Source organism: Symphalangus syndactylus, chromosome 10 (assembly GCF_028878055.3).
Source record: "Symphalangus syndactylus isolate Jambi chromosome 10, NHGRI_mSymSyn1-v2.1_pri, whole genome shotgun sequence".
In the NCBI taxonomy this organism is placed as follows: Eukaryota; Metazoa; Chordata; class Mammalia; order Primates; family Hylobatidae; genus Symphalangus; species Symphalangus syndactylus.
The window spans coordinates 114,959,293-114,985,387 of record NC_072432.2 but is presented as its reverse complement, the minus strand read 5'-3'; the positions used below and the strand labels follow the sequence as shown (position 1 = coordinate 114,985,387).

The 26,095-nt window shown below is 38.1% G+C and overlaps 1 protein-coding gene across 3 annotated transcripts in view; it reads right to left on the bottom strand.

The window, feature by feature from the left end:
- Positions 1 to 26,095, bottom strand: part of XPO7 (exportin 7) — an 85,673-nt gene that overhangs the window by 30,101 nt on the left and 29,477 nt on the right. Inside the window, exons 2-7 of one of the 3 annotated variants that reach the window (XM_055295564.2) lie at positions 10,062 to 10,208; positions 7,488 to 7,581; positions 6,758 to 6,924; positions 5,105 to 5,197; positions 2,298 to 2,402; positions 551 to 716 (exon numbers count right to left, since the gene is read on the bottom strand). In XM_055295564.2, the coding sequence (XP_055151539.2) occupies positions 551 to 716; positions 2,298 to 2,402; positions 5,105 to 5,197; positions 6,758 to 6,924; positions 7,488 to 7,581; positions 10,062 to 10,208 (772 nt within the window). The remainder of the gene's footprint in view (positions 1 to 550; positions 717 to 2,297; positions 2,403 to 5,104; positions 5,198 to 6,757; positions 6,925 to 7,487; positions 7,582 to 10,061; positions 10,209 to 26,095) is intronic. The other 2 variants (XM_055295565.2, XM_055295567.2) reach the window with 2 other exon arrangements.

The window sequence follows — 26,095 nt, the reverse complement described above, 5'->3', positions numbered from 1 at the left end:
AAATACATATCTATTATTAATCAGCAATTTTAAAAGTTCTTTGACACTGGGGGATCTATAAGATTACTCCAACAACCTCCCCAACATTATAAAATAGATGTTACTGGCCGGGCACAGTGGCTCACACCTGTAGTCCCAGCACTCTGGGAGGCCAAGGTAGGAGAATCACTTGAGCCCAGGAGTTCAAGACTAGCTTGGGCAACACTGTGAGACCCCACTTCTACAATACATAAACAAACAAAATTAGCCGGGTGTGGTGGCATGTGCCTGTAGTTCCAGATACTTGGGAGGCTGAGATGGGAAGACTACTTGAGTCCAGGAGGTTGAGGCTGCAGTGAGCTGTGATCGTGCCACTGCACTCGAGCCTGGGTGACAGAGTGAGACCCTGTCTTTAAAAAACAAACAAACAAAAAAAGACGTTAGAATTTTTTCTCAATTCTCCCTCAGAATACACAGGGGTTGCCACAGGGGTTGCCAGGAGTTCTTTAGATCATTCTACAGACACTCTGTAGGGGAGTGACAGCCTTTGAGGTGGAGGAAGTTTTGTTACCTGATCTCCAGCTGGTGGGAATCTGCACTGTACACAGGTCGTCTGAGGACTCATCAGTGGAAGTGCCAATGAAGTCAAAGTTGAGGCAGTTATGAGTGAGCTTCAGCAGTTGCATGAGCAAGCCATGCTGACTTTCATCATTCAAGTTTAGATTCTTTCCTGAAGCCTGTAAAAATTACCACATAATGAGCCCCCAAAATCACTTCTCTCTTCCCAGCTTGCTCCCAGACTCGACAAAGCTGTTAAGTCAGAAAAGGAGGGCTATATGTTAGCACAGTAAAATGTCCCTTTCTCTCCAAAGATGCGGTACTTCTATCACCTGTTATTATGAAAATACCTAGCTCCTTACATACTATTAAAACATATTTACTATAAAAACATGAAGTTGGTATTTAAAGAAAGCCCCGTTTTAACACTTACACTTATTCCTCACACAATGTAGACATAATGGTCACAGAGAATTCTGAAGCAATATGGCTCCTGTGGTCATTTTATTGGCTTGTGAGATCCTAGTTATTTCTAGACAGAGCTGGGATTAAACTCTGGAGGGAGCTCTGAGGATGCTTAACACCCTGCCCTACTTTCTTTCCTCGTTTTTACAACCACCATCACCAAAAATCTCTCAAACCAGAATTAAAATCATCACTGAATTTCATTTACTCATCTGCAATGTACCTACAGACTACAGGTGAGTACTGGCCATAGCTACTGTGCCGGTCCCATTCCAAGGATATACCAGCTGAGCCTCCGTGACTGGCTGGCTAATTATTTGTTCCTGATAGTATCAGTAAGGAGGATTCAATCTTCAGTTTTCTCAAAAGCTTTTCCCCTCCAGGGGGTGCAACAGCTTTTGCTAGGCAGCTTTGCTTAACCTGAGGATTATTTGGGAATTCTAAGGTAAAACTAAGTAATTGAGGAAAAAGATGAATATCGTTAACTGGAATAACAGAAAGAATATAAACTGGCTTCCAAAACTAAAACTGGGAAATGTTGGAAAATAAGAACAAAACCACAAAAATGAACAAAAAGCCAGAGGCTAACCCTATTTAGCTTTCTATAGGGACAAAGCATCCAAGCTGTGTTATAACTGTGTGGAACTCCCAGCTTAACATTTCTTTCTCAGTTCAGCTCTATCAATAAATGAATTGAAAACACCAACTTTTGATTTTAACACAGGTAATTTCCTTACGTGATACTGTCTACTCCTCCAGGTTATTAAATCTAAATGGATGTTAAAAATTCAAAATCTACTTTTTCTTACTGATGTTGCTTGTTTAATGTGCTGCTTTTAACTCAGCGGGGGACAGGGGAACCAGCCTGGTTTCTGTATGCTAACAATGTAGTCTGAACCTACTTTCAGAGCACTAAGAATCCAAACACCATAAAACTAACATGCTTTCACACCATATAGAAAGATTTTATGTGGTTATAAAAACAACAACAGAACTTCAAACTCTGAGTTAGGTAAACTAGATCCCTTTAAGATAGGCATATGGGGTAAGTGCTCACTTACTGCTCTTTACCTAGGGGAACTGATCTGAAACAGGGAAGTGACAATCATTTCTCCAACCTCAGTGGTCACTCTGACCAGTTCCTTCAATGCTTCTATGAGTCTTATATAAGAGATGATGATTAAAGAGATGCATAAATTCTCGTGGGGTCAGTAAAAAGCTGACATTTAACAAGTTCCCATCCATTCTCATTCTTTCAAAAGAAACTGGAAACATGACCCAAACTACACGCTCACCTGTTTTAGTAAATTGCAGGAAAGTGTGAAGATATCAAATAATGATGAATCGCGAAAAGAAGAGGCTATTTTTCTGTGTTTGGTTAAAGGATGGGTGGTGTCTGCCTGTGCAGAAAAAGAAGAAACCAATGCAAAGAATTAATTGCAAAAGAAGAATTTTTCATGTAGACTTCATATAAGCTAGAAGGATTTCCAGTAAGAGCAACATAAACATAAAATACATTTTTAACATTTAAATTATTGTGAAACCCTATCTAGTGAAAGGATGGAGGATAGTAAACTGCTAATAGCCAGGGTATCCTCTCTCTAGCTTACAGAGGGAAAACAAAAGGATGGATAATCTCTGCTGCAAATTCTTATTTTCCTCTGTATTCAGGGAGGTAAAACTTAAATTGTTGGCAGACATTACTGATAATTACTTTCATGTTGTACTGTGGCTTAATGGGCCAGGCGTGGTGACTCACCTAATTCTAGAACTTTGGGAGGTTGAGACAGGAGGATCATTTGAGCCCAGAAGCAGACACAGTGAGACCCCCCACCACCTCTAAAAACTAAAAAAAAAAAAAATCGGTGTGGCGGTGCACGCCTGTAAGTCCCAGCTACTCAGAAGGGCCTTGAGCCCAGGCATTCATGGCTGCACTGCACTCCAGCCTGGGCAGCAGAGTGAGATCCTGTCTCTTAAACACCCACAGACAGAGTAACAAGTCTTTTATTTTGGTAAGCAAAAACTCAAAACAAAAACAAAAAAAAACCTCAATTCTGAAATTACTGCAGAATTTCCAAATGACAACAGCCCATAATATTCGCCTCCTTTTCTAACCTATTTCAACATATTGTCTATACCCCAGAAGTGAAAACTTAATTTAAGTGGTTGTGTTGGTCTCTTATTTTCGCTGTTCTCGTCTTTTCAGCTAAATTATGTTTTTGTGGCTAAGAACTAAATCTTTTACTTCTTTAATATGCTCCTAGTCCTGACACACAGTAGGTACTCAATATGTGGAATAAAATAACTTCAAAGTTATCAGGAGTATTTTCAGTCTAACCATGTACTGAAAGCTTAAATCTCTTCTGTTTACTGATCAATTCATCCAAGAGGAGACTCCTTTTGTTTTTGCCACATTAAAGTGTAAGGCAGCAAGATTACTGACAATCAAGTCTTCTTAATTTTATTTCTAGGTTCTAAGTAAGAATAGTGACAGAAATATACTTTCTTTTTTGAATTTGACAATCACAAAACAAAGGAAAATTCAAATGATTTATAGGCTTAAAATATTCTTCAATTCTTGCTTCTGTCATTGTGTTATCATGTGTCTTAGATAATAAAGGTCTTGCTAGATTATGTATCATGTAATCTGTTATACTGATCATAATACAGAGAATGATTACACACTAAATGCTACACAAAATTTCATCATTTTCTTAGAAAAGTAAAATCTTGAAAAGTTTTTTATTATACATATATCAAAATTTATGTACTCTGTGGGGCCAAACTTCAAAGGGGAAAACATTAAGTCCACAATCTCTATCCTTAGTTAATGCATCTGCTCTTCTGCTGCAAAGATAAGAGTGGTTAAATAGTACATTAGTTGTTAAGAACGCAGGCCCTAGAATAATACTATTTGGGTTTGAATCACATCCGTTGCTTGTGAAACCTTAGGCAAATGATTTCATCTTTATGTGCCTCAGTTTCCTGATCCAGAAAATGGGATAAACACAGTACCTACCTCATATGACTCTTCTGAGAATACAATTAGTTACTATAAAGTGCTTAGAATGGTGGTAACAGTAATCACTCAAAAGTGTAAGCTGTTATTATTTTGGTAATTACTGATCACAACGGGGATTGCATGTGGCAAGAGAACACAACATGGACTCCCAATTTTCACAGACTCTAAGCTAACACATTTGAAATAGGACCAACTCACAGTTAAGATTTCTCAGGGTTAATAAAAATGTCTGCAGAATTATGAGCAATAGCAACAGTAATGCTAATATCATTAATATGCTTCCAACTTAAGGGTGAGATGTTATAACTAATATTGATACGGGCCTGTTCTATAATCACAAATTTTTAGCTGGATAAAAAAGTAAATGACTAAAATATAGCCAGGGCAAAAGAAAGCCACTGGTGTTTCCTCTGTAGTATTCTGTGGCATCAATGACCATTTAAAAAATTTAAGGTATATAGGAGCAGAAGGGGCACACAAAAGGTCGACATTTATGGTCTCTTTTTTGAAGTCATTCTCTTTCACGGGCAAGGCAGTAAGTAGTATTTCGCTTATTTCTTTTTTTTTGAGATGGAGTTTCACTCTTGTTGCCCAAGCTGGAGTGCAATAGCGCGATCTTGGCTCACTGCAACCTCCACCTCCTGGGTTCAAGCGATCCTCCTGCCTGTCTCCCAAGTCGCTGGGACTACAGGCACATGCCACCACGCCCGGCTAATTTTTTGTATTTTTAGTAGAAACGGGGTTTCAACACGTTAGCCAGGCTGGTCTTGATCTCCTGACCTCAGGTGATCCGCCTGCCTCGGCCTCCCAAAGTGCTGGGATCGCTTTTATCTCTAAAATGAAAATTAGTACCAATAAAAAAAAAAAAAAAAAGCTAAGATGGAAAAGGGGAAAACAACCTGGAGACAGAAGGAAACACGACAAAAAGTGAGGTGAGTTGCAATTACAGAGGAAAACCCAATGGAACTATTTTATTTCAAAAGGGCATTAATCACTTACCGCAAAAGCACACTACTGCCAAAAAAGATCATCCCACACACAGCAGAAAACACCAATACTAAGAAAAAATATGGCACTTACTTCAATGAGGAAGGCTGTAGCACTTACTTGATTAATTTCATTGGTTAGCTGAGATAAAATTGTGACACCAATGATGCAGTATTCAACACTATCCTGGTTAAAAAAAGCATAAGGTAGAAAGAGTTGTCATGTGTGCTCGGTTTTGGCATTTGGAATGCACTCATACTTTCGAATGATGGGTTCCTGTGTCATTAGTAAAACTGCCTAGACAAGGCAGCAAGGAATCATAGTTTAAAACTGTTGTTTTGCTGGACATAAAACCTAACTGTCACCACAAAGGAAGATTGTCAAATCTGACTTCATCAAAATTTAAAACTTTTACATTAAAAAAATTTCCAGAAGCATTATAGCATATACATTTTAAAAAGGTAAATTGCAAAACACATCACTAAAGTAAATGACAAGTAAGCAACACATTTTACAAAGAGACGGCATAAAACAATAAGCAAAAGTTAAAGAATCTGAGGAAATGTGGTTAAGATATAAATAGAAGTTCACAGAAAAACAAATACAAGCAATAAATAAACCTATCAAAATTTATCCAGTCTCACTCATAACCCGAACAATAAGATACCAATTTTTTTAACCTATTAAATTGGAAAAATTCAAAGTTTAGCTTCCAGGGCTGAGGTAAGCAAGTCCTCTTATCAACTGTTTGTGGAAGTAGATACAGTCATGAGTCACTTAATGATGGCGATACGTTCTACGAAATGTGTTATTAGAGGATTTCACTGTTGTGCTAACATCATAGAGTGTACTTACATAAACCTAGATGGTACAGTCTACTACACACCTAGGCTGTAGGGTACAGGCTATTGTTCCTAGGCACAAACTTGTACACCACGTGACTATACTGTGGGCAGCTATAACAATGGTGGTTGTGTATCTAAACATAGCAAAGATAAAGTAAAAATACAGAATAAAAGATTTTTTTTTTTAAAGCTACACCTGTATAGGGCGCTTACCATGAATGGAGCTTATATGATTGAAAGTTGTTCTGGGTGAGTCAGTGAGTGGTGAGTGTATGTGAAGGCCGAGGACATTGCTCTATACCACTACAGACTTTATAAATATGTACACTTAGGCTACACTAAATTTACTTAAAAAATAAATTGTGCTACGACATTAAGACAGTTCAACATCACTAGGCTCCATTTTTTTTCCAGCTCCATTATAATTTTACAGGACTGCTGTTGTATATGTAGTCTACTGTTGACCAAAACATCATTATGAAGTGCATGCTGTATAACTTTTTTGAGGATAACTTGGAAATATCTTTCCAAGGCTAGGAACTGACCCTACAAACACACTTATTCAAAATATATGTACTGGGTTATTCACTGAAGTATTAATTTAACACTCAAAAGAAAGAAATGCCCATCTATAAAATATTAACTAATTAATTAATCATATTTTTGCTTGGGACCATATGTAGGAATTTGAAAGACTGAGACATGGTTTGTTTTTGCCAACATGCAAACACTAGCAAGACATATTAAGGGTAAAAAACATGCAGAAGAGAATATATCAAATAATTCTATTTTGTGTCATGTTTAAAAAGTAGATAAAAGTGTAAGCGAGTGTGTGTGTGTCTTTATGTATATGTATATGCTGGTTCTCCCATTCCCATTACATCAAATATATACACGGTACCTGTAAAAACCTTGTGACATCTGTGATTGCATTTCTGAAGACATAGTCATCCTTCTGACAGTCAAACCAGCCCAGTTTTGTGATTCTGGCATATAACTGAATAAGTGCTTGTGTCACGAAAGTAGCCAACTTCGGCCGAGTGGCAAGGTAGTTGAGCACATAGTTCCCTATTAAAAAAAAACAACAAACAAAATCAATCCACATAATAGAAAGCTCTGCCAGAAAAGGGTGTATATCTTTAGATATGCTAAATGGCCAAGAAATTATAAATTTAGACTATTTAACCCAAACTGTCTTAATTATTTATGCTACTGTTCCAAATGGGACTTCAAATTTAAGATTAGTAGGTGTTCTAATTCAGAATTTTGTCACATGAAGAATTTGCAGTATAGCCGCTTTGACTCTATCCCTAGGTAGCTAAAGAACATGGTCTAAACAGAATTAAAAATCATTAACAATGTTTCTCTTAGTTATTAGTGGCAGTAAAGAAGAGATGAATGAAAGAAATCTCCCGTTAACAAAAGGGAGGACTTAGGCTTTATCCAGAAGTAATTGCGTCGGGCCCTTCACTTTCATAAGCCCCAAATTCTGGAAACAAACTGGATTCTAGACATTTTGTATGGTTAGCAATCTCAGCATATCATTGAACAAACACATACATTTGACTATTACTAGCATATCACTAAACAAACTATTTTCTTCAAGACAGAACAGAAAATTCTCCACTTACGAATATCTATTCGCTGTTCCAATGGTAGGGGGTTGTTTGTGCGTGATACAAGCTTGGTAAGGCATGTAGCTGCCAGTAACTGGGAGTAAGAGGACTGTGAAAAGAGAGGGAAAAAGGACTTAAAATTGTATTGAGCAAGCCAGCCACAAGGTTTTTAACTTGGAGATCTGTGCTCAGATTCAAGAAAAGGCAATCAGTTTTGGCAGCTTTGATCCTCTGGATTTTAGAGGGTCTGTTGGTCTGAGGGAAAATGAACCACATAGCATAAGTTTATTTAGCTGACTTCAACAATGAACAACAGGGAAGATAAAGTGAACAGTCTCATCAAGCTGAATCTAATACAGATATCTGCTTCACTCTGAGGGACAGACACTAGAGGGCATCTTTTCAGAAAAATAGAGATTAGAAAAAATCTCTCCCCTCATTTAAACCAAGAAATCTCCCCTCATTATCTGTTATAATATTTCAAACAGTTTCACCTCAAAATATTTCTATGGCATGACATTGGGGAAAAAAGAAAAGTATTAGGGGAAACCACCACACTATGCTGTACAGTTAATCTCTAAATTGTATCTTTCCATCAGCGCAGCTATCAATCAGCTATTGTGCTGGGGAATGTATATGATAGTTTAAAAGTAAACTTAAGGTTATTTGTGAGAAAGAAAAATTATGCCTTAAGCAATGGAATAGCTTTATCACATTCTCAAATGTGGCTTTAACGAGTTTTAACCTTATGGAGACTCAAAGCATTCCATTTGATCAAAATGCCTAAGGAGCCATGGAAGAATTCCTCCATGTGGCTATATTATATACAATGCCATAAAACAGGAACAGGCTCACAAGTATTAAAGTATTTTAATCAAGGGTCAAGGACAATTTTCCATGACACAGAAAGTCCTTATGATGGTAGTCCCTCAGACTATCCATTTATGTTAATATTACATGATACCCCCAGGTATAAAAATTTAAGATTAGTGGTGAGAGAGACTATACTGTCGCTCCAGCAGGAGTTAGCTGGCAGAGCTAGCTGGGCATCTCCCACAGGACAAATACAAGTGCATCAATCCAAACACCAAGTGATTTAAGAGAAATATATAAAACACTATGTGAGTAAAACAGAACAGACCACCACACAGTCTCTGACCATGACTTTGTATCATTCAGATATTTGGGGAAAAAGTTATATCCCTCAGCTACTAAGGGATAATTTCAACCAATTATAATTTGTTCTATTTATTGTATAAACAATATTATAATACTAATAAAAAGTCAAAAATAAAGTCAACTAGAATTCTATCCTCTCAACCAATTAACTTTCATTTTTTCACATTTCATTCCAGTCTTAAGGACACTTTTTGGAAAGCAAATTTTGATTAACCAATTCTTTAGGGATTACTGTTGTTCAGAATACCACATGGCATTATCATTTCTATTTTCACCTTTTTCCACACACACAAGAATGATGGCTAATATATGTGCCTTTTCTTGGTGTCTTCTCTTTCATCTGTGAAAGAGCGTAATATAGGTAAGCATGACTGGGAAGCTGTTTGAGGATTAGGAAAAATATGAGGACTGCACTTTACGTTGCCACTTTATCAAAAGAAGGCCAGTGCTTGCTGCTGAAGTCTAGCTGGGATCTGCCTCTCAAGATGCCCTTTCGTGGGACCCTGGGGGTATCCCACCCTTCCCAAGACTTCCATCTTGCCAAAGATAGTGATTTTATCAAATTATATCTCAGGAACATTATTTTGATCACTGCAATGCCATTTTTAAGCTGGAGGAGGTTCTAATTCCATTTAAAATCCTACAATCTCCTGTAATTTCATTGTCAAGGTCACTGTTCCTGGACTCGTAAGGCAATAAACAGCAGCTGTGGCAGAGAGGACACAAAACACAGAGAAGACTGAGGACCTTGTACTAGGACTTTGGATTAAAAAGGTAATTTATTGGCCGGGTGTGGTGGCTCATGTCTGTAATCCCATCACTTTGGGAGGATGAGGTGGGCGGATCACCTGAGGTCAGGAGTTCGAGACCAGCCTGACCAACATGGAGAAACCTCGTCTCTACTAAAAAAAATACAAAATTAGCCAGGCTTGGTGGTGCATGCCTGTGATCCCAGCTACTCGGGAGGCTGAGGTAGGAGAATCACTTGAACCTGGGAGGTGGAGGTTGCAGTGAGCCAAGATCGCGCCATTGCACTCTAGCCTGGGCAACGAGAGCAAAACTCTATCTCAATAAATAAATAAATAAATAAAAAGGTCATTTATCTACAGTCCTATCTTATTCTGGAAAGGATAGGATGTGGCACTTAAATGTAAAAGCAGAAAACAAGTTCTGGAAATTTAGGATGAAAAATTGCAGAACAGAAATGCATGTTCAAAGAGATTTTCTTGATGAGACTGTATGGCCGTTTTGCCAACCTGGTAGGTATGGTACTTCTTAAAAGTGAAAATAAGTCAGGGACACCTAGAAAAATCAGCGAACAGAAGCTATCCCAAGCCATTCCTACACAGAGAACCAGAATAAAGTTTCCTAAGTGCCCGTTATCCTTTAGGATTTTCAGATCTTACGCACACTTCCTCTTTCGAGGAGTAGCTGGCACTTGCTCAGGCAATCGGGGCTGTTGGTAAATTCAACCAAGGCTTTCTCTGCCTGGAGTCGAGTGGTTGTGTCTGTGGTTTCATACAGCTGTTTGCACAGATTCTCTAGTTGGGCCAGGCTCTGGAAAAGATCAGTCAGGAAAGAAATCAGTTCAGCCTACTACCAATGTAAGCAACTGTGCTTAAAATTAATAAACAAAGATAAATAATAATCAGTAAAGAAAGAATTGCTTCTGAACTGAGGAGAACCTGGGTAACATTCACCTAATAACCATTTATAGGTTTCTTTATTTGATGCTATAGAAGACAAATGATAAAATGCTTAAAATACCTATATACTTATTCATCATTCCCTTGAAGATCAATCATACATGATACATTTTTCCCCTTGCAAATACCCAGCCTCCTAAGCTTTCCTAAAAGGCTTTGAAATAAAAATTCAGAATTTACTTATTCTGCTATTAACGTAAAAAGTGTGAAATACTAGAGGCATGGCTACTAAAATTAAGCACATAAACATGATATAAGTACCACATACATTTTCATATAGCTTTAAATATTCCTTTGAGTAGTAGTTATTAGCTTACAATAATGTATATGCGTAAAGATGGTCACCTGTATGAGAAAACCTTTAGAGAAAGCTTCAGGATGTATTTACGCACCTTCCTCCCTGGATCCCTCATGTCTAAAGTTCAGCAGACTCTCTTCTGTTGCACTTTAAACTCTTACTTCGGTTCCAAATTTAAAATGAAAGCGTCAAAATAAATTCAACCCTAGCATATGCTTACTCAGAGATAAGACAAGGGAAACACCCACAAGCAAACTCTTCTCTCCAAATCTTGAACCAGTTCCAGGGAGGCAGGAAAGGGACGGGTGTGTGCTTTGGTCAAAAACCCACAGGGATGCATATATACTTGCACTTAATGTGGTGTTTAAAGGCAAAGAGGAAAGTAGCTAGTTAAGACTATACTTAAATATCACCTTTCACTGACTGAAGTGGAGAGTAAACAACTGTTAGCCTTTAAAGGAATGGTTTGGACTTTAAGAAAAAATTGGAGCCTATTTTCACCAGCAGCAAGGATAGTTTGAGAGATCCTACTATTAGAAAGGACAATTCTGACAAGAACAAAAATAATAATAATTAAACCAACCTGTGTAAATTGCCTAACATATATTACACAGCCAGTCTGCCCAAGGCTTTTCATTATCACTTTATTTCATTACACTGTGTCTTTATAAATCACAGCTTTCCCACTAAGTAGGAAAGCCCTTGGGGCAGGATTCATATTTTACTCAACCTGATTAATAAATTTCTAACACTAACTGAAAGGAAACAAGAACGATGAATACTGACGCCCTAAGATCATCAGTTTTACTTCAGACAGCCCCCAAAAGAACAAAACAACAACCCTGCCCTTAAAACGAAACAAACCATCTTTTGAAACATCTTGGGACTTTTGATTAGGCTTATGTTTAACTTGTTTCTGACTTCCAGGGGTCCCACTTAATATCTTCTTCAATTCAAAAGCACAGAGAAAATCGCAATTGCGAAGTCAGATCTCAAGCAATAAAGTTCTACAAGTAGTACCTTAGTTTATTCTCATGGCTTATGAACACAAGTAGAAAATAAGGCTAATTACATACATTCCATAAAATACATGCGAAAGCCATTTTTATGCTTGCCAGTACTGCTCAAGACCTTATTGAGAATTGAATCAGTTTAATTATAACCACTCACATTCCTAAACAAGGCATTAAATCTCCTTCACAAGGTTTTGTTTCAACACTGAAATCTATTCCCCGCCCCCCCATAAAATGATTCCCTTAAAAAAAAAAAAAGAAAAAATTATTTAGGAAAATAGGTAACAAGAAAGACATCAAGAGAAAGACACTGTAACTAAAACGTAAGCTGCTATAAAACCTGGCATCAGGTATTGGGGAGTAGCAGCAGCCTCAGAACCTCCACAGCCATCACACACTTTGAGCTTTCCAACATCCTGAACAGACACTCCCTAAACAGTCCTGATGCTTACAGTATAATGGCTCTCCTTAAAGTCTGATCAATCAGTTCCCGTGGTTCCCCCACTGCAACTCTTGTTTATTACAACAAATAAACAAGACACATGACAATGGCTAAGCATCTGTCACGGGTAGTTCCTTACTGCTAAAAACCTACATGCAGGTTATGGTGGGCTTTTTGTTGTTGTTTTGTTTTGATTTGCTTTAATTTAGCAGACAAAACATACTGCAGGGTAAGTCTGGTAATGAGTTCTCAGCTCAGGAAACAAGACTGTTTAAAAAACAAAAACGCAATTTGACCATTTACACAGTTTGAAGAATGACAGCTCCATTTTTTTTTGTTCCCAGAAGAACAAATGGGAAACAATTTTGTTTTCCCAAACAATTAGTGGAAATATCTGAAAAACAGGGTCATTTTCTTTGGGTTGCCCACACTACCGATGAAGGAGAGAGGAATGAGACATTAACATTTATGCTTTTTTAGTTACCAGCATTTCCAAAACAAATCTAATGGTTAGGTTCTTTTGAATCATCTTTTTTTTGGCATAGCATAAAATAATTTATCCTACCATTATTTGATTAGCTATAACAACTAGTACTTCACACTAAGGGTGGCCGACTACACACCACAGCAGTCTCCTTGGCATGATAACATCTATGTCCAATGTTTTCCTATTTGCCAGTTCTTATTAAGGATATCTATTCTGTGATGCCACTTTGGTCAGAAGAAATTCTCCAGAGAAGAATGTCTGTTTTCTGTTCCTGAAAAATTGCCTATAATCCATGGGGAAACTTCTGCTTGTCTCGCTGGAATAGAAAAGCACATTTGGTGAAATGCTTTATAAAAGTGAAAGGTGATCTTCAGCTAGCAAAATACTGCTTTTTAGTATAAGAAACTCAAGAGGATTAATTCCCAAACCTAGAACCAGACCGACTTCACCAACAATAATTACGATGAAGGTATTAAAAGAATGCATCTTCTTTTAATATCTAGCAACACCAGTATTTTAGTCTATTCAACTTGGATAGAGGATATGCAGCTAAGTTATTCTTATTTCAACATAAGGCAAGATTTGTTGAGATTACAGACCTTAGAATATAATAATTTGTCTGACAAGGTGCCTCTAGATTAGGGGAAAATAAAGATTTTGTTTGTACATTAGATGTTATATTACTCCACAAGGCAGAATACCTCAGATTTTACTTTATTTGTATAGTATTGCTCTTTAAATAGCCCAATGGTTATACTTTTTTTTTTTTTGAGATGGAGTCTCACTCTGTCACCCAGGCTGGAGTGCAGTGGTGCGATCTCAGCTCACTGTAACCTCCGCCTCCTGTGTTCAAGCGATTCTCCTGCCTCAGCCTCCTGAGTAGCTGGGACTACAGGTGCGTGCCACCACGCCCGGCTAATTTTTTGTATTTTTAGTAAAGACGGGGTTTCACCATATTGGCCAGCCTGGTCTTGAACTCCTGACCTCATGATCTGCCTGGCTTGGCCTCCCAAAGTGCTGGGATTACAGGCGTGAGCCACCGTGCCCGGTCTATACTTTTAAATTAGCCTCACTGCTTAAAAAAATCCACATGGAGAGTTCCAATCAGAGACTAGGATTCTTGCTTTCAGGAAGGAGTCAATGACACTCCCAATAATACTGAGTACTGAACTAGACATAAGCATAATCGTTGGGTGACCAGTCAGATCCACAGGTGTTCTGAAGAGCACATTCTTAACCTGACTGCCACCCAGCCATCTGAGATGAGCAGAAGCTGCCATCATGTTACAAAATATAGGCACAACACAGAGAAGTTCCAGTGAAGTTAGAGTAGATTTACCAGTTTTGTAGCTGAATTATCATAATTCGAATGCCACAAATATAAAAAGAATTGCCGAAAACCCAAGCCACTTTCACCCTTTTCACAAACCCTTTTAATTTAAATCCCCCTTAGTTGCAATTTTTCTGTGTACTGGGAAACACTGTGTTGAGTAAATTAAAATATTTATACTGAACCTTGCCAGAAAATGAACCATTTTAAGGACCTAGAAGGTTAACTGACATAAAAATTACATTTTAATCTATTTAATAAGGCATTCTTATAGTCAATAATTGAGTATCCAATTATCAGAGATCATAAAAGAAACTTTAAAAATTCAGTAACAAAGATTATTGTTAGGTTAGAAGGTAAATGGCAAAACAGTATGTTGAGTATATTATCATTTGTGATGCATGTTAGTAAATTTATAGAAGAAAACCTAGATGAATACAAACCAAACTTAATTGTCTCTGGGAGGTGAGAATATGAGAGACTTTCAATTTTTGTAATCTTGGAAATTTTGACCACAACCACATATTCCTCTGTAAGCAGGAAAAAAATCCTAACAACTGTAAAGATAGGCATTTTTTAAAAGGGCAATTTAAGCTACATTCTTTTCCTAAATTAACTCTTCACATTAGTAACATTTTACTAGTTAACAGCTGATTCTGTTACCAATCAGAATTCATAGAACAATTCACAAAACCAAACAGACAAAAAACTATTCCCAAGGCTAAAAAAAAAAAAAACAAATACGAAAACTACGTTTGCATTTATTACTAATTTTATTTTCTTTTTTCTTACCAATGCTGTTAGCTTTAGTGGCCTGAAACGAATATTCAAGGTTTCTTCTTGTTTATAAATTTATATGAAAGGCAATCATGGTGGCCAAAGTCATCTTGGTTTATAGATGTATCAGTAGACCTCTCAAAAGTTACTTACTACAATAGAGTTCACCGGGCAAACTCGCTTGCTCTTTTAATGTTTATAAATGCACACTATTTTTTAAACTCACTTTAAGGAAAAAGTTTACCAAGTCAGTGCCAAATACTTGTTTATGTACTTTACAAGAGAATAAGCCAAGCACCCAATAAACAAATGAAAAGGCATGCAACCTCAATAATCATCAGGGAATGTAAATTCAAATCACGATGAGATAGCCATTAGAATGACTAAAATGAGGCAGGGCGTGGTGGTTCATGCCTGTAATCCCAGCACTTTGGGAGGCTGAGGCGGGCAGATCACATGACATCAGCAGTTTTGAGACCAGCATGGCCAACATGATGAAACCCCGTCTCTACTAAAAGTACAAAACTTAGTTGAATGTGGTGGCATGTGCCTGTAGTCCCAGCTACTCGGGAGGCTGAGGCAGGAGAATCGCTTGAACCCAGGAGGTGGAGGTTGCAGTGAGCCAAGATCCTGCCACTGATCCTGCCACTGCACTCCAGCCTGGGCGACAGAGTGAGACTCTGTCTCAGAAAAACAAAACAAAATGAAACAAACGACTAAAATGAAAAAGCCAAGATCAAGTGTTAGTTAGCATGTGGAACAACTAGAACTCGTATGTTGCTAGTTTAGTCTGAATTGATTCAAATACATTGGAAAACTGGGAGTATAAAGGTACACATATGGAGGCTGTGCACAGTGGCTCACACCTATAATCCCAGCACTTCAGGAGGCTGAGGTGGGAAGACTGCTTGAGCCCAGGAGTTCAGGACCAGCCTGAGCAATATAGGGAGACTCTGTCTCTACAAATAATAATAACAAAAAAATTAGCTGGGCGTGGTAGTGTGCCCTTGTCATCCCAAGTATGCAAGAGGCTGAGGCAGGAGGATTGCCCAAGTCTGGAAGGTCAAGACTGCAGTGAGCTGTGATCATGCCACTGTACTCCAGCCTGGGTGACAGACTGAGACCCTGTCTCAAAAAAAAAGAAAAAACAAACAAAAAAAACACCCTGTGACCCAGCTATTCCACTCCTAGATATACACCCAATGGAGATGCATACTAAGCTCACTCATGGCAGCACGAAATGTAACAGTTCCCACATAGAAAGCCAAATGCCCATCAATAGCAGTATGGATGTTTCATTTCTTAATTTGTGTGCTGGTTACCCAGGCATGTGCAGTTTGTGAAAATTCACTGAGTTTGTGTATTTCTAATTTGCATATTTAAATTATTTGTATATTTATAATTCATGTATTTTTCTGTATGTATGGATGAATGCCATAGTTCTGCCCAAATTCTCTAGTTACTTATTGTCATTGATTACTTTTTAATACTAATGGAAAAGAAGTTTTCATCAACAACCTAAAGCTGCACTTTAGATTCAGAATGCTTCAGTTTTACAACACTAAATGCTTTTATAACCACGACTCCCATTAGTTTCTCAGGAAGAACTAAGGTAAGACTAAGAGAGTGAGTAACACTTTTGGTTGCAAATGCTGTGTATGTCTACTACGGTAAAACAAGATAAAATACTTATTTTCAGCAAGTGATAATGCTATGCCAGAGCCTGGTGTGCATGAGATAAGGATGGCAAGTCCGCTACCATATGAGACTGCAAAATTCTACATTTACTTCAAAATACGAATCAATTCTAACTTGTAATAAACACAGATGATCTTTGTGTTGTGGGTAATATGTGGCCAAAACACATGTAAACAAATTATTTCATGAAGTAAATAGCCAGAATGTACCTAGTCACTTAATGGCTTATTGACTTATAAGTTTAACCCAAAAGCATTCACTTAAGTTGTCACTAGAAACTGGCTTGGATTCCTTCTCATAGTCACTAATGGTGCAGAGAAAGGAAAGCTGCAGGGCAAGGTGAATCCTCTAAAGGAGAGGTTTCAATCTGGTGCCCTGAAACAGGCCCACAGTCATTTTTGTTTTTTGTCTTGCACTGTGGTTTTAAAGTGACACAGTTGGCAATATTTCACATTATCTGGTTTTCCAGCTTCCTATGAAAAATGAGAAGCTCTGAAAGCACTGGGTCTGCAAAGGGTCACAGAGGGAGTGCTTTCCTGGGCAGGCTCTCTCTAGTTCCCCATGGCTCCTCTGTAGACAGCTGTTTTCTCCCCTTGCTCTCCTGCAATTTTGTCTCCTATCAGTGGTTCATTCCTGGATGTCAAACTTAAAAAGTAGCATGCATGATAGGACAACAGATTTGGGCTTAACTTTGGGTACTACTGCTTCACCAAATTTGGTTAAAACACAAGGAACTACGTAAAACTTAGGCAGAGAAGAGTTCGGTTGATACTGGATCGTTAGATACTGGTCTTCACGTATGACTGTGGGTGAGTTAACTTCCAGGAACTTCAGTTTCTCATAGGTAAAGTAAATGCATTTTGTTTTATGATTTTTAAAAGACACTTCCAGTTCTAAAATTCTTTGACTGCAATATACTATCTTTCATATTTTAATTATATTAGTGAATGAGAACTCCAAGTAAACAAATATTGAAGTTAAAATGATCATGAAAACGATGATTAGGACATTTTTTTTTTAAGTGAGAATGATATTTTAAAAAATAAATTGGTAACACTCACATCCTTGTGATTGTAGCGTAGGATCTTTACCCACAAACAACTTCAGTGACCTAGCAGCAGGAACAAGGTTTCTTTTGGAGTTGATTCAATACAGAGTAATGGGTAAGATTTTAGGTGGCAGACAAATCCCTACTCCTCCGTCTACTGTAGGAGCATGATTTAAGTTACTCAAATCATTCAAACATTTTCCCTTTCTTTTACATAGAAATAACACCCACTTTACAAGGCTGTAAAAGTCAATGAAGTAATGTGTGTACATTGCTAATTATTACTGGCTATTATTTATACTGGCTACCAAAAACTCTGGAGAATAGCAGCTTTTTTATTGCTTGCATAAATGCACACAAAATCTGCACTGTTTCATCTAAGGGGATTATAAATGCCCTTTCCCCTGTAGGGCCAGGGGCATCGGGGATAAAATATATAATTGATCCTCGTTATTAGGAGATTCTGTTTTGTGAATTCACCTACTCGCTAAAATGTATTTGTAATCATCAAATCCATATTCGCTCAGGGTGCTTCCGCAGTCATTCATGCACATGGACAGAGTGGTCAACAATTTGAGTTACCTGACTTACACATTCCCAGCTGAGGCCGAACACTGCCATGCTTTGTCTTTTTTTTTTTTTTTTTTTTTTGGAGACAGAGTCTTGCTCTGTCACCCAGGCTGGAGTGTAGTGGTGCGAACTCGGCTCACTGCAACCTCTACCTTCCAGGTTCAAGCGATTCTGCTGCCTCAGTCTCCCAAGTAGCTGGGATTACAGGCGCGCGCCACAATGTTCGGCTGGTTTTTGTATTTTTAGTAGAGATGGGGTTTTCCCCATGTTGGCCAGGCTGGTCTCCAACTCCTGACCTCAGGTGATCCACCCACCTCAGCCTCTCAGAGCACTGGGATTATAGGCATGCGCAACCATACCCAGCCTTCTTTGCCTTCTTGTTTCAGCTTTCACACTGTAAACAACTGCAAGGCCTTCATGGTTTTTGTTTTTTTTTTTTCACTGCCATGTTTCTTGCAGTTTTGTGCTTTTTGTTGGTAATTCCACTGCTTAAAATGGCCCACAGAGTGCTGAAGTGCTGTCCATGTCGAGTTCCTAAGGGCAAGATGGCTGTGATGTAACTTACGGTGAAATTGTGTGTGTTAGATAAATTTCATTCAGTCATGAGTTACTGTGCTTTTGGCCATTAGTTTAATGTTAATAAATCAACAATATGGGTTAAAGTATCTTTAAACAAAAACACAAATAAAACATGGTTACATATTGCTTGTTTGATGCAAATGTGATGACCAGCAGCTGGCCTGAATCTAACCCCATACTTCCCCTAGGAGCAATGGGTCAGTATTTGCTAATTCAGTGTTCTCGGTGACTACAGAACATGACAACAAGGAATAATGAGGATCAGTTTTATTCTGGCATCACTGGGTGGGATTCAGTACATACTTCTCCATAGAAACATATTTATTGCCACTTTTTAAAGGTATTTGTTCAAATAGAAGTATTTGTTAGCCTATGTAATTTCCATATTAATGTCTGTACAACTGTCTCAAACATTTGCTTAAATCGCCATTTGTATTAATAATGTATGAATTATTACTTTTCATAATTCTTGCACTTAGGAACTAGACATAGATGCACTTCAGTACTCTGTGGGCCATTTTAAGCTGTGGAATTACCAGCAAAAAGCACAAAACTTCAAGAAACATGGCAGTGAAAAAAAAAAACCCGTAAAGGACCTTACAGTTGTTTACAGTGTGAAAGCTGAAACAAGAAGGCAAAGCAAGACCAGGCATGGCTGCGCACATCTATAATCCCAGTGAGCACAGTGCATGCACTGGGATGAAAATGCAAAGTACAAGAGTGTCTGGCACACAGTAGGAGCTTCATAAGAACGTCTTAACATTGGGTAAGTCTAACTCTTAAAGCTTCCAAAGGAACTTCATATTAAAATGGCAGATTAATCACATATCTAATTTTGTTCCCTCCCCAAACCCAACTAACACAACACTAAAGGTATTAAAAACAAAACCAAACCAAACCCCTAAACCCTCATGATCCCACAAGGATAGATAGGGAAGACAGGAAAGGGGACAATAGCAACATAATTTTGGGATACAGAAAAATCAATGGTAACTGACTTAAATGAACTAAGAAAGCCAAATCCCTAGCCAGCAGTGAGAAAAGCTGAACAAACTTCATTTACGCTACATGCTCAGATGTTAAGGTGAAGTGGGGTGGCCCAAAGAAGGAGAAACAGGGTGAAAGTATCTTTGAGAAGTTAAGATTCCCAGGTAGTCCTCCTCACTATATGCCTCTCAGTAACTGTCCCTCTCTTTGGACTGGGAGACAGCAAGCCAGTCAAAAGCACATCTGAAGCTATGGGCACCCTGTAACAAATAGGTCAATGAAGTGGGAGTGCCGCTGAGTCTTCCCTCACTGGGTTCCACCGAGAAATTTCAGTGTGCAGACATACTCTTTAGGCAGGAGTTTGGAAGATTTTCCTGAGAATCTCATTAGCTACAAAGCAAAAAGTTGCAGATACACTAATATGCAGGTTACTCCACAAATGGCACACCTGATTACTCTCCCATGATGCCTCAGCAGACAAGCCTCGCCATGCTTTCAGATGTTCCAGTCAACTCTGTATTATCCTAATCTTGATCATGAGCAAATAACCAAGTATTATCAGAAATCTGAAAAAAGCCTTTAACATGGAAGATAGAGAGCTAAACAAGCACAGAAAAAGCAATCTGGAACAAGTGAAAATTATATAGAGAGAAGGAAACTTGACCAAAAAACAAAAGATGAAAACATACAATTAGCCCAATATTGCAAGTGTGGAATAACAGGATGCGCAAAAAAAAACACAAAAAAAACAAAAAAAAAAGACATTCAAAGAACATAAAAAGAGATGTTAGAAAATAAACATATGATGACAGACAAAATATTCTATTGAAAGGTGGGAAAATAAAATCTCACAGACAACAGAGCAAAAGGACCAAGATGGAAAGAGCAAAGTTTAAAAACATCAGAGACCCAGTTCCATAGGCCTAACATCCAATTAACAAGAGTTACAGAAAGAACAGAGAATGGTGAAGGAAAGGAAGTTATCGACAAAATAACTTGAGATAACTTCCTAGAACTGAAAAACATCAGTTACCAGAATGGAGGGTCCACCTAATGCCAGCATAATACATAAAAGTCAACCCACACCCGAGGCACACCACTGGGAAACCTCAGAAACCTGATGACAAAGAGAAGATTCTATAAGCTGCTTTTAGCAGAGAGAGAAACACAGAAAACAAAACAGGATCAGGAATCAGATGGCTCCGGACATCAAAAAAGGAACACTGGAAACAAGAAGCCAACAGAACAATTCCTGCGAAATCCTCTAGAGAAAGAGCTCCAGCATAGAAGGCTATACTCAGCCAAGGAAGGAATCATGTGTGAGTAGAACAAAGCTATCTTTGGGGGTGTAAGTCCACAAAAATCTATCCTCCATGCTCCCCTTTTCAAAGAGCTACTATAGAATATACTTCACACCAAAGTAAAGTGTAATTCCATAAAAAGGTAAGCACGGGGGCTGGGTGCGGTGGCTCATGCCTGTAATCCCAGCACTTCGGGAGGCTGAGGCGGGTAGATCACAAGGTCAAGAGATCAAGACCATCCTGGCCAACATGGTGAAATCCCGTCTCTACTAAAAATACAAAAATTAGCCAGGCGTGGTGGTGGGCACCTGTAGTCCCAGCTACTCAGGAGGCTGACGCAGGAGAATCACATAAACCCAGGAAGCGGAGGTTGCAGTGAGCCGAGATTATGCCACTGCACTGCAGCCTGGAGACAGAGCGAGACTCCATCTCAAAAAAAAAAAAAAAAAAAAGGTAAGCACGGAATACAGGCCATGAGTTATATGGCCATGCTGATCCTATGAAACCCAACAGAGAAGAGGAATATCAAGGAAACCCCTGGAAGGACGGTAAAGGGCCCAGGACAACAACTGTGAGTTGGCCATTAAGAGCATCCAGGCCTTATTCAAGCAGTGTGGCTTCAGGGACAAGTCATGTTCACAGAATCATCACCAAAATCCCTGCCACCACTGCCTGCTTTAACCTGAGGACAGAATACCTGGATAAGAATTCTCATTTAAGATTTCACCTTAATCCATGTTGAAGTTTAGGGTACAGAAAAGCCCTCAATTGACAAAGTAAACACTGTACTTTAAATCTGGAAAGTTTTTCTACAAAGGTGCACCATCATTTTTAACTAATGTTCCAAAGACAAAAGACAGTTTGAGTTCTGATAAGGAAGAAAAAAAAAAACCCATATACTTGGCTTTTGCCACCTTCACTCCTTCGTCATAAAAAAGAAGGTTGTTTAATTTCTTTTATGGAACTTGATTCTGAATGGACAATATTAAAAGACCAAAACGTACTCCACTATGAAAATGGCTGAGTATGAAAGATTATACAGGCCAGGCAGATTACTTGAAGAAAGGATGCCAATACTCAGCTATTTGAGAACCCAAATTTGCAGTGTGAAACAACCACGTATGTAAATAAACTTTTCTGCTATATTACCATCTCCCTAAAAACTGCATTTTTATAAGCAGGTCTATACTGGAAGAACAATCCTGTAATAGCTCAGTACTCCTAAGAATGTTACCAACATCTCAAATAACTTAAATTGATGTGATCAACTTAATGTCTTATCAATTTTTTCCTTACAAATAGTGATGTTTACCATATAGCAAACGAGGTCAAACAACTGACTTCTAAAGTTCAGAAAGTGACAACCTACTGGCTAGATATTAAAGGAGTCAAAATATGAGAAAGAGTTGTATAAACTCACTTCATTAAGTTCTGGTTTCCAAGAGCTATTTGTTTTTGAGTTCTTATGTAAGCTATACTGCAGAGGGAGACTGTTGAGCCAGTGCACATTTATTATTTATTTATTTCATTTATTTATTTATTTTTTTGAGATGGAGTCTCACTCTGTTGCCCAGGCTGGAGTGTAGTGGCAAGATCTCAGCTCACTGCAACCTCCACCTCCTGGGTTCAAGCGATTCTCCTGCCTTAGCTTCCCGAGTAGCTGGGATTACAGGTGTGCGCCACCACACCTGGCTAATTTTTGTATTTTTAGTAGAGACGGGGTTTCACCTTATTGGTCAGGCTGGTCATGAACTCCTGACCTTGTGATCCGCCTGTCTCGGCCTCCCAAAGTGCTAGGATTACAGGTGTAAGCCACTGCACGCAGCCCACATTTATTATTTTAAGTTTATGTTTTTAGTATCAATTTGATACAATATTCAAACCAGATTATTGGGTGTATTTTGTACAGAATCCTATTAAAACCTCCATTTAAACACTGTATTATATATAGTAGAGCAAAGGAAGTGATCAAAAACACACAATCACCAATTCTCTGAGGCCACCAATCACTAAGCTCCATCATTATATTTTACAATGACTAGATAAAAAAGATTTCAGAATCAAGCAACTGTACTTAGGTTTATTATTAGGCTAGCCAAATACATAAACTGGCCCAGAGAATATCTTCCCCAGTCCCCCTCTTCTTTCTATAATACGTTACTAGTTCTTAAAATTTCCAGGATAGAAACTGCATTTACAAACAGAATCTAATTTGCTTAAGAAAATGAAGACTAGTTACCAAATGGGAGAAAACCTTTGCAAAAATCTGATACAGGACTGATATCCAAAATATACAAAGAACTCTTAAAACTCAACAGTAAGAAAACAACCCAATTAAAAAACAGTCAAAAGATCTGACCAGACACCTCACCAAAGATATACAGACGGCAAATAAGCATATGAAAAGATGGTTAACATCATGTATCATCAAGAAACTGCAAATTAAAGTAACAGTGGGATACTACTACACACCTATTAGAATGGCTAAAACCCAAAACATTTATAACACCAGATGCTGGCAAAGATGTGGAACAACAGGAACTGTTGGTGAGAATGCAAAATGGTACAGCCACTTTACAAGACAGTTTGGCAGTTTCTCACAAAACTAAACATACTCTTACCATATGATCCAGCAATTGCGCTCCTTGGTATTTACCCAAATGACTTGAAAACTTATGTCTACACAAAACCTGTACACAAATGTTTGTAGCAGTTTTATTCATAATTACCAAAACTTGGCTACAAAAAGACACAGAGGAACTTAAATGCATATTGCTAAGTTTAAGATGCCAATCTGAAAGGCTACATTATTGGATGATTCCAACTACTATATGACATTCTGGAAAAGGCAAAACAATAGAGACAGCAGAAAGAGCAGTGGTTGCCAGGAGTTTGCAGGGGGGAGAAATGATGGTGACAGAGGCAAGGAGGGAAGGATGAACAGGCAGAGCACAGGAGATGTCTAAGGCAGTGAAACTGTTCTTTATGATACTATAATTGTAGATACATGTCACTGTATCTTTCTCAAAACCCACAGAGCACAACACTAAGAGTGACCTTCAGTTGTTAACAATGTATCAATATTGGCTCATCAATTGTTAATATACCATACCAATGCAAGATGTTAATGGACGGGGGTGGGGGTGGGGAGAGAGAGGGAGGGGCAGATAACAGGGTATGTGAGAACTCTGTACTTTCTGCTCAGTTTTTCTATAAATCTAAAACTGCTCTAAAAAATAAAGTCTAGTAAAAACATCTAATTTGCCAGTTTAAGAAGTCCTATTCTTCCTTCCGGAGTTTTATCTTAATACTGGCTGGTTTACTAACCAATATTTAATACTAAAACATGACATTTTATATCTTAGCTTTCATACCCAACTCCCATTCCCTACCACCTGACAGGGCAACAGAATGGTTACAATTCTCTAGCTGAAAACACAGGCGTTATAACACTGACATTCATTGTCAAAGCCAATGTAACCAAGCGTGGCTCTCTGCCATTCTAAACTAGAATCCATACTGTACCTATCTGGTATAAAGTATTTTTCTGCTAGAGGATCTATATAGAAAGTCCTTCAATTAGTTAAATTTATAAACTCATTTCAAAGTAATGCTCATATTAAATAACCTACTATTACTTTTCTAAATTATTGCCTGCCATCCATCCAAACATATGTCTTTACAGGTAAGTCAGCAAAGTATACTTTAGTTTGCTGTATGAGTCGTCTATTTTATATAGCTTCTCTGGTGTTCTACCCTCTTTTCAAAATTCTGAATACAATTCTGACATACTTCAACAGTTGAAAACATTTTCTTTGTAAGTTCCTGCAGCTCAATCAAGCATTTGCTTCCATTAAAAAAAAAAAAAATACAACACTCATTCACCTGAAGAACAGGGTTGATAGTAAATTGTAGCAGATTTCTTGCTACATATCTACATAGCAAACTGTGTAACAAAAAAGTCAGTGTGCAGCATAGCAATACATTTATTTTTGAATATTCCTAATAGTTTTCATTTACAAGCTTGTTGCAGGAAATGACTATAGGTATTTTACCATCCCTCACATCCTAAAGTGGCGTGTTTTTTGAGCCAAAGTTTCACAAAGGAAGAAAGCAGGCCATCCTAGGAAAGGAGAGAAGTAACACCTGTTGAACAGGTCATTAACACCAAGGAGACATTTTTCTACAATGTGGGGATGGTACTGGATTTTTACTGAAATTTGCTGAGACTGGGCTGGTTATCACCAATTCCTCCTATCTTGATTAACTGCTGTGTCTCTCCATCACTTCTAGGGATTCACACTGTAGAGAGGGCATCAGGATCGACAGCCATAGACTCATAATTAATATAAGACTTTAATGTAAATTCCAGTACTATACATACTCCTCAGAAATAATTTTCCAAAATACTGGGTTGAGAACATAAGGTTCTGAAAAACCTTAGCAATAGTTGGGAGACAATAACAAAACAGTTGACAACACACCTACATGGCTATTGGTTCTTCTAAGTGTGACCAGATGCTGACAAGCTGCATTAATATTCAAACAAAATGGGCAGAAAATCAGGCTACTGAACATGCAAATCAGAAAAGGGCTTTAACTGGTGGTTTTATGTGCAGCTCTGCCTTAGACTATTTATGTGACTCTGAAGTCCCCTAATTCTTGAATGTTTCTATTCCATTACATGGGAAACAGGATCCATACAACAACAAATATCTGAGTACCTTTGTGCCAAGCACAATTCTAAATGGTTGATTAAACATATTATAATAAATTATAGGGCATGTTAGCAGGTGATAAATACTATAAAAAAACAGAGAAGAGTAAGGATGATTAAGATTATATGTGGGTATATAATAGAAGTGTAGGTTGCAGTATTCAAAAGGGTAATTAAGGTAGGCCTCATAGGTTTAAAAAAAAAAAAAAAAAGACGTACTTAACCAAAGAGGTGAGCATATCTACCTATGTCACCTAACGAGGATTCTCTCTGGATAATGCCCACCAAGTCCTCAAAAGGGAAAAACTGTCAGTTTGCTGAGTACCAACTATATGCTGATCCTTGTGCTAGGTACTTCCTTAATTAATTAATTTAATTTACTCGCTGTCGCCCAGGCTGGAGTATAGCGGTGTGATCTCGGCTCACCCCAGCCTCCACCTCTTGGGTAGCTGCGATTACAGGCATGCACTACCGTGCCCAACTACTTTTTT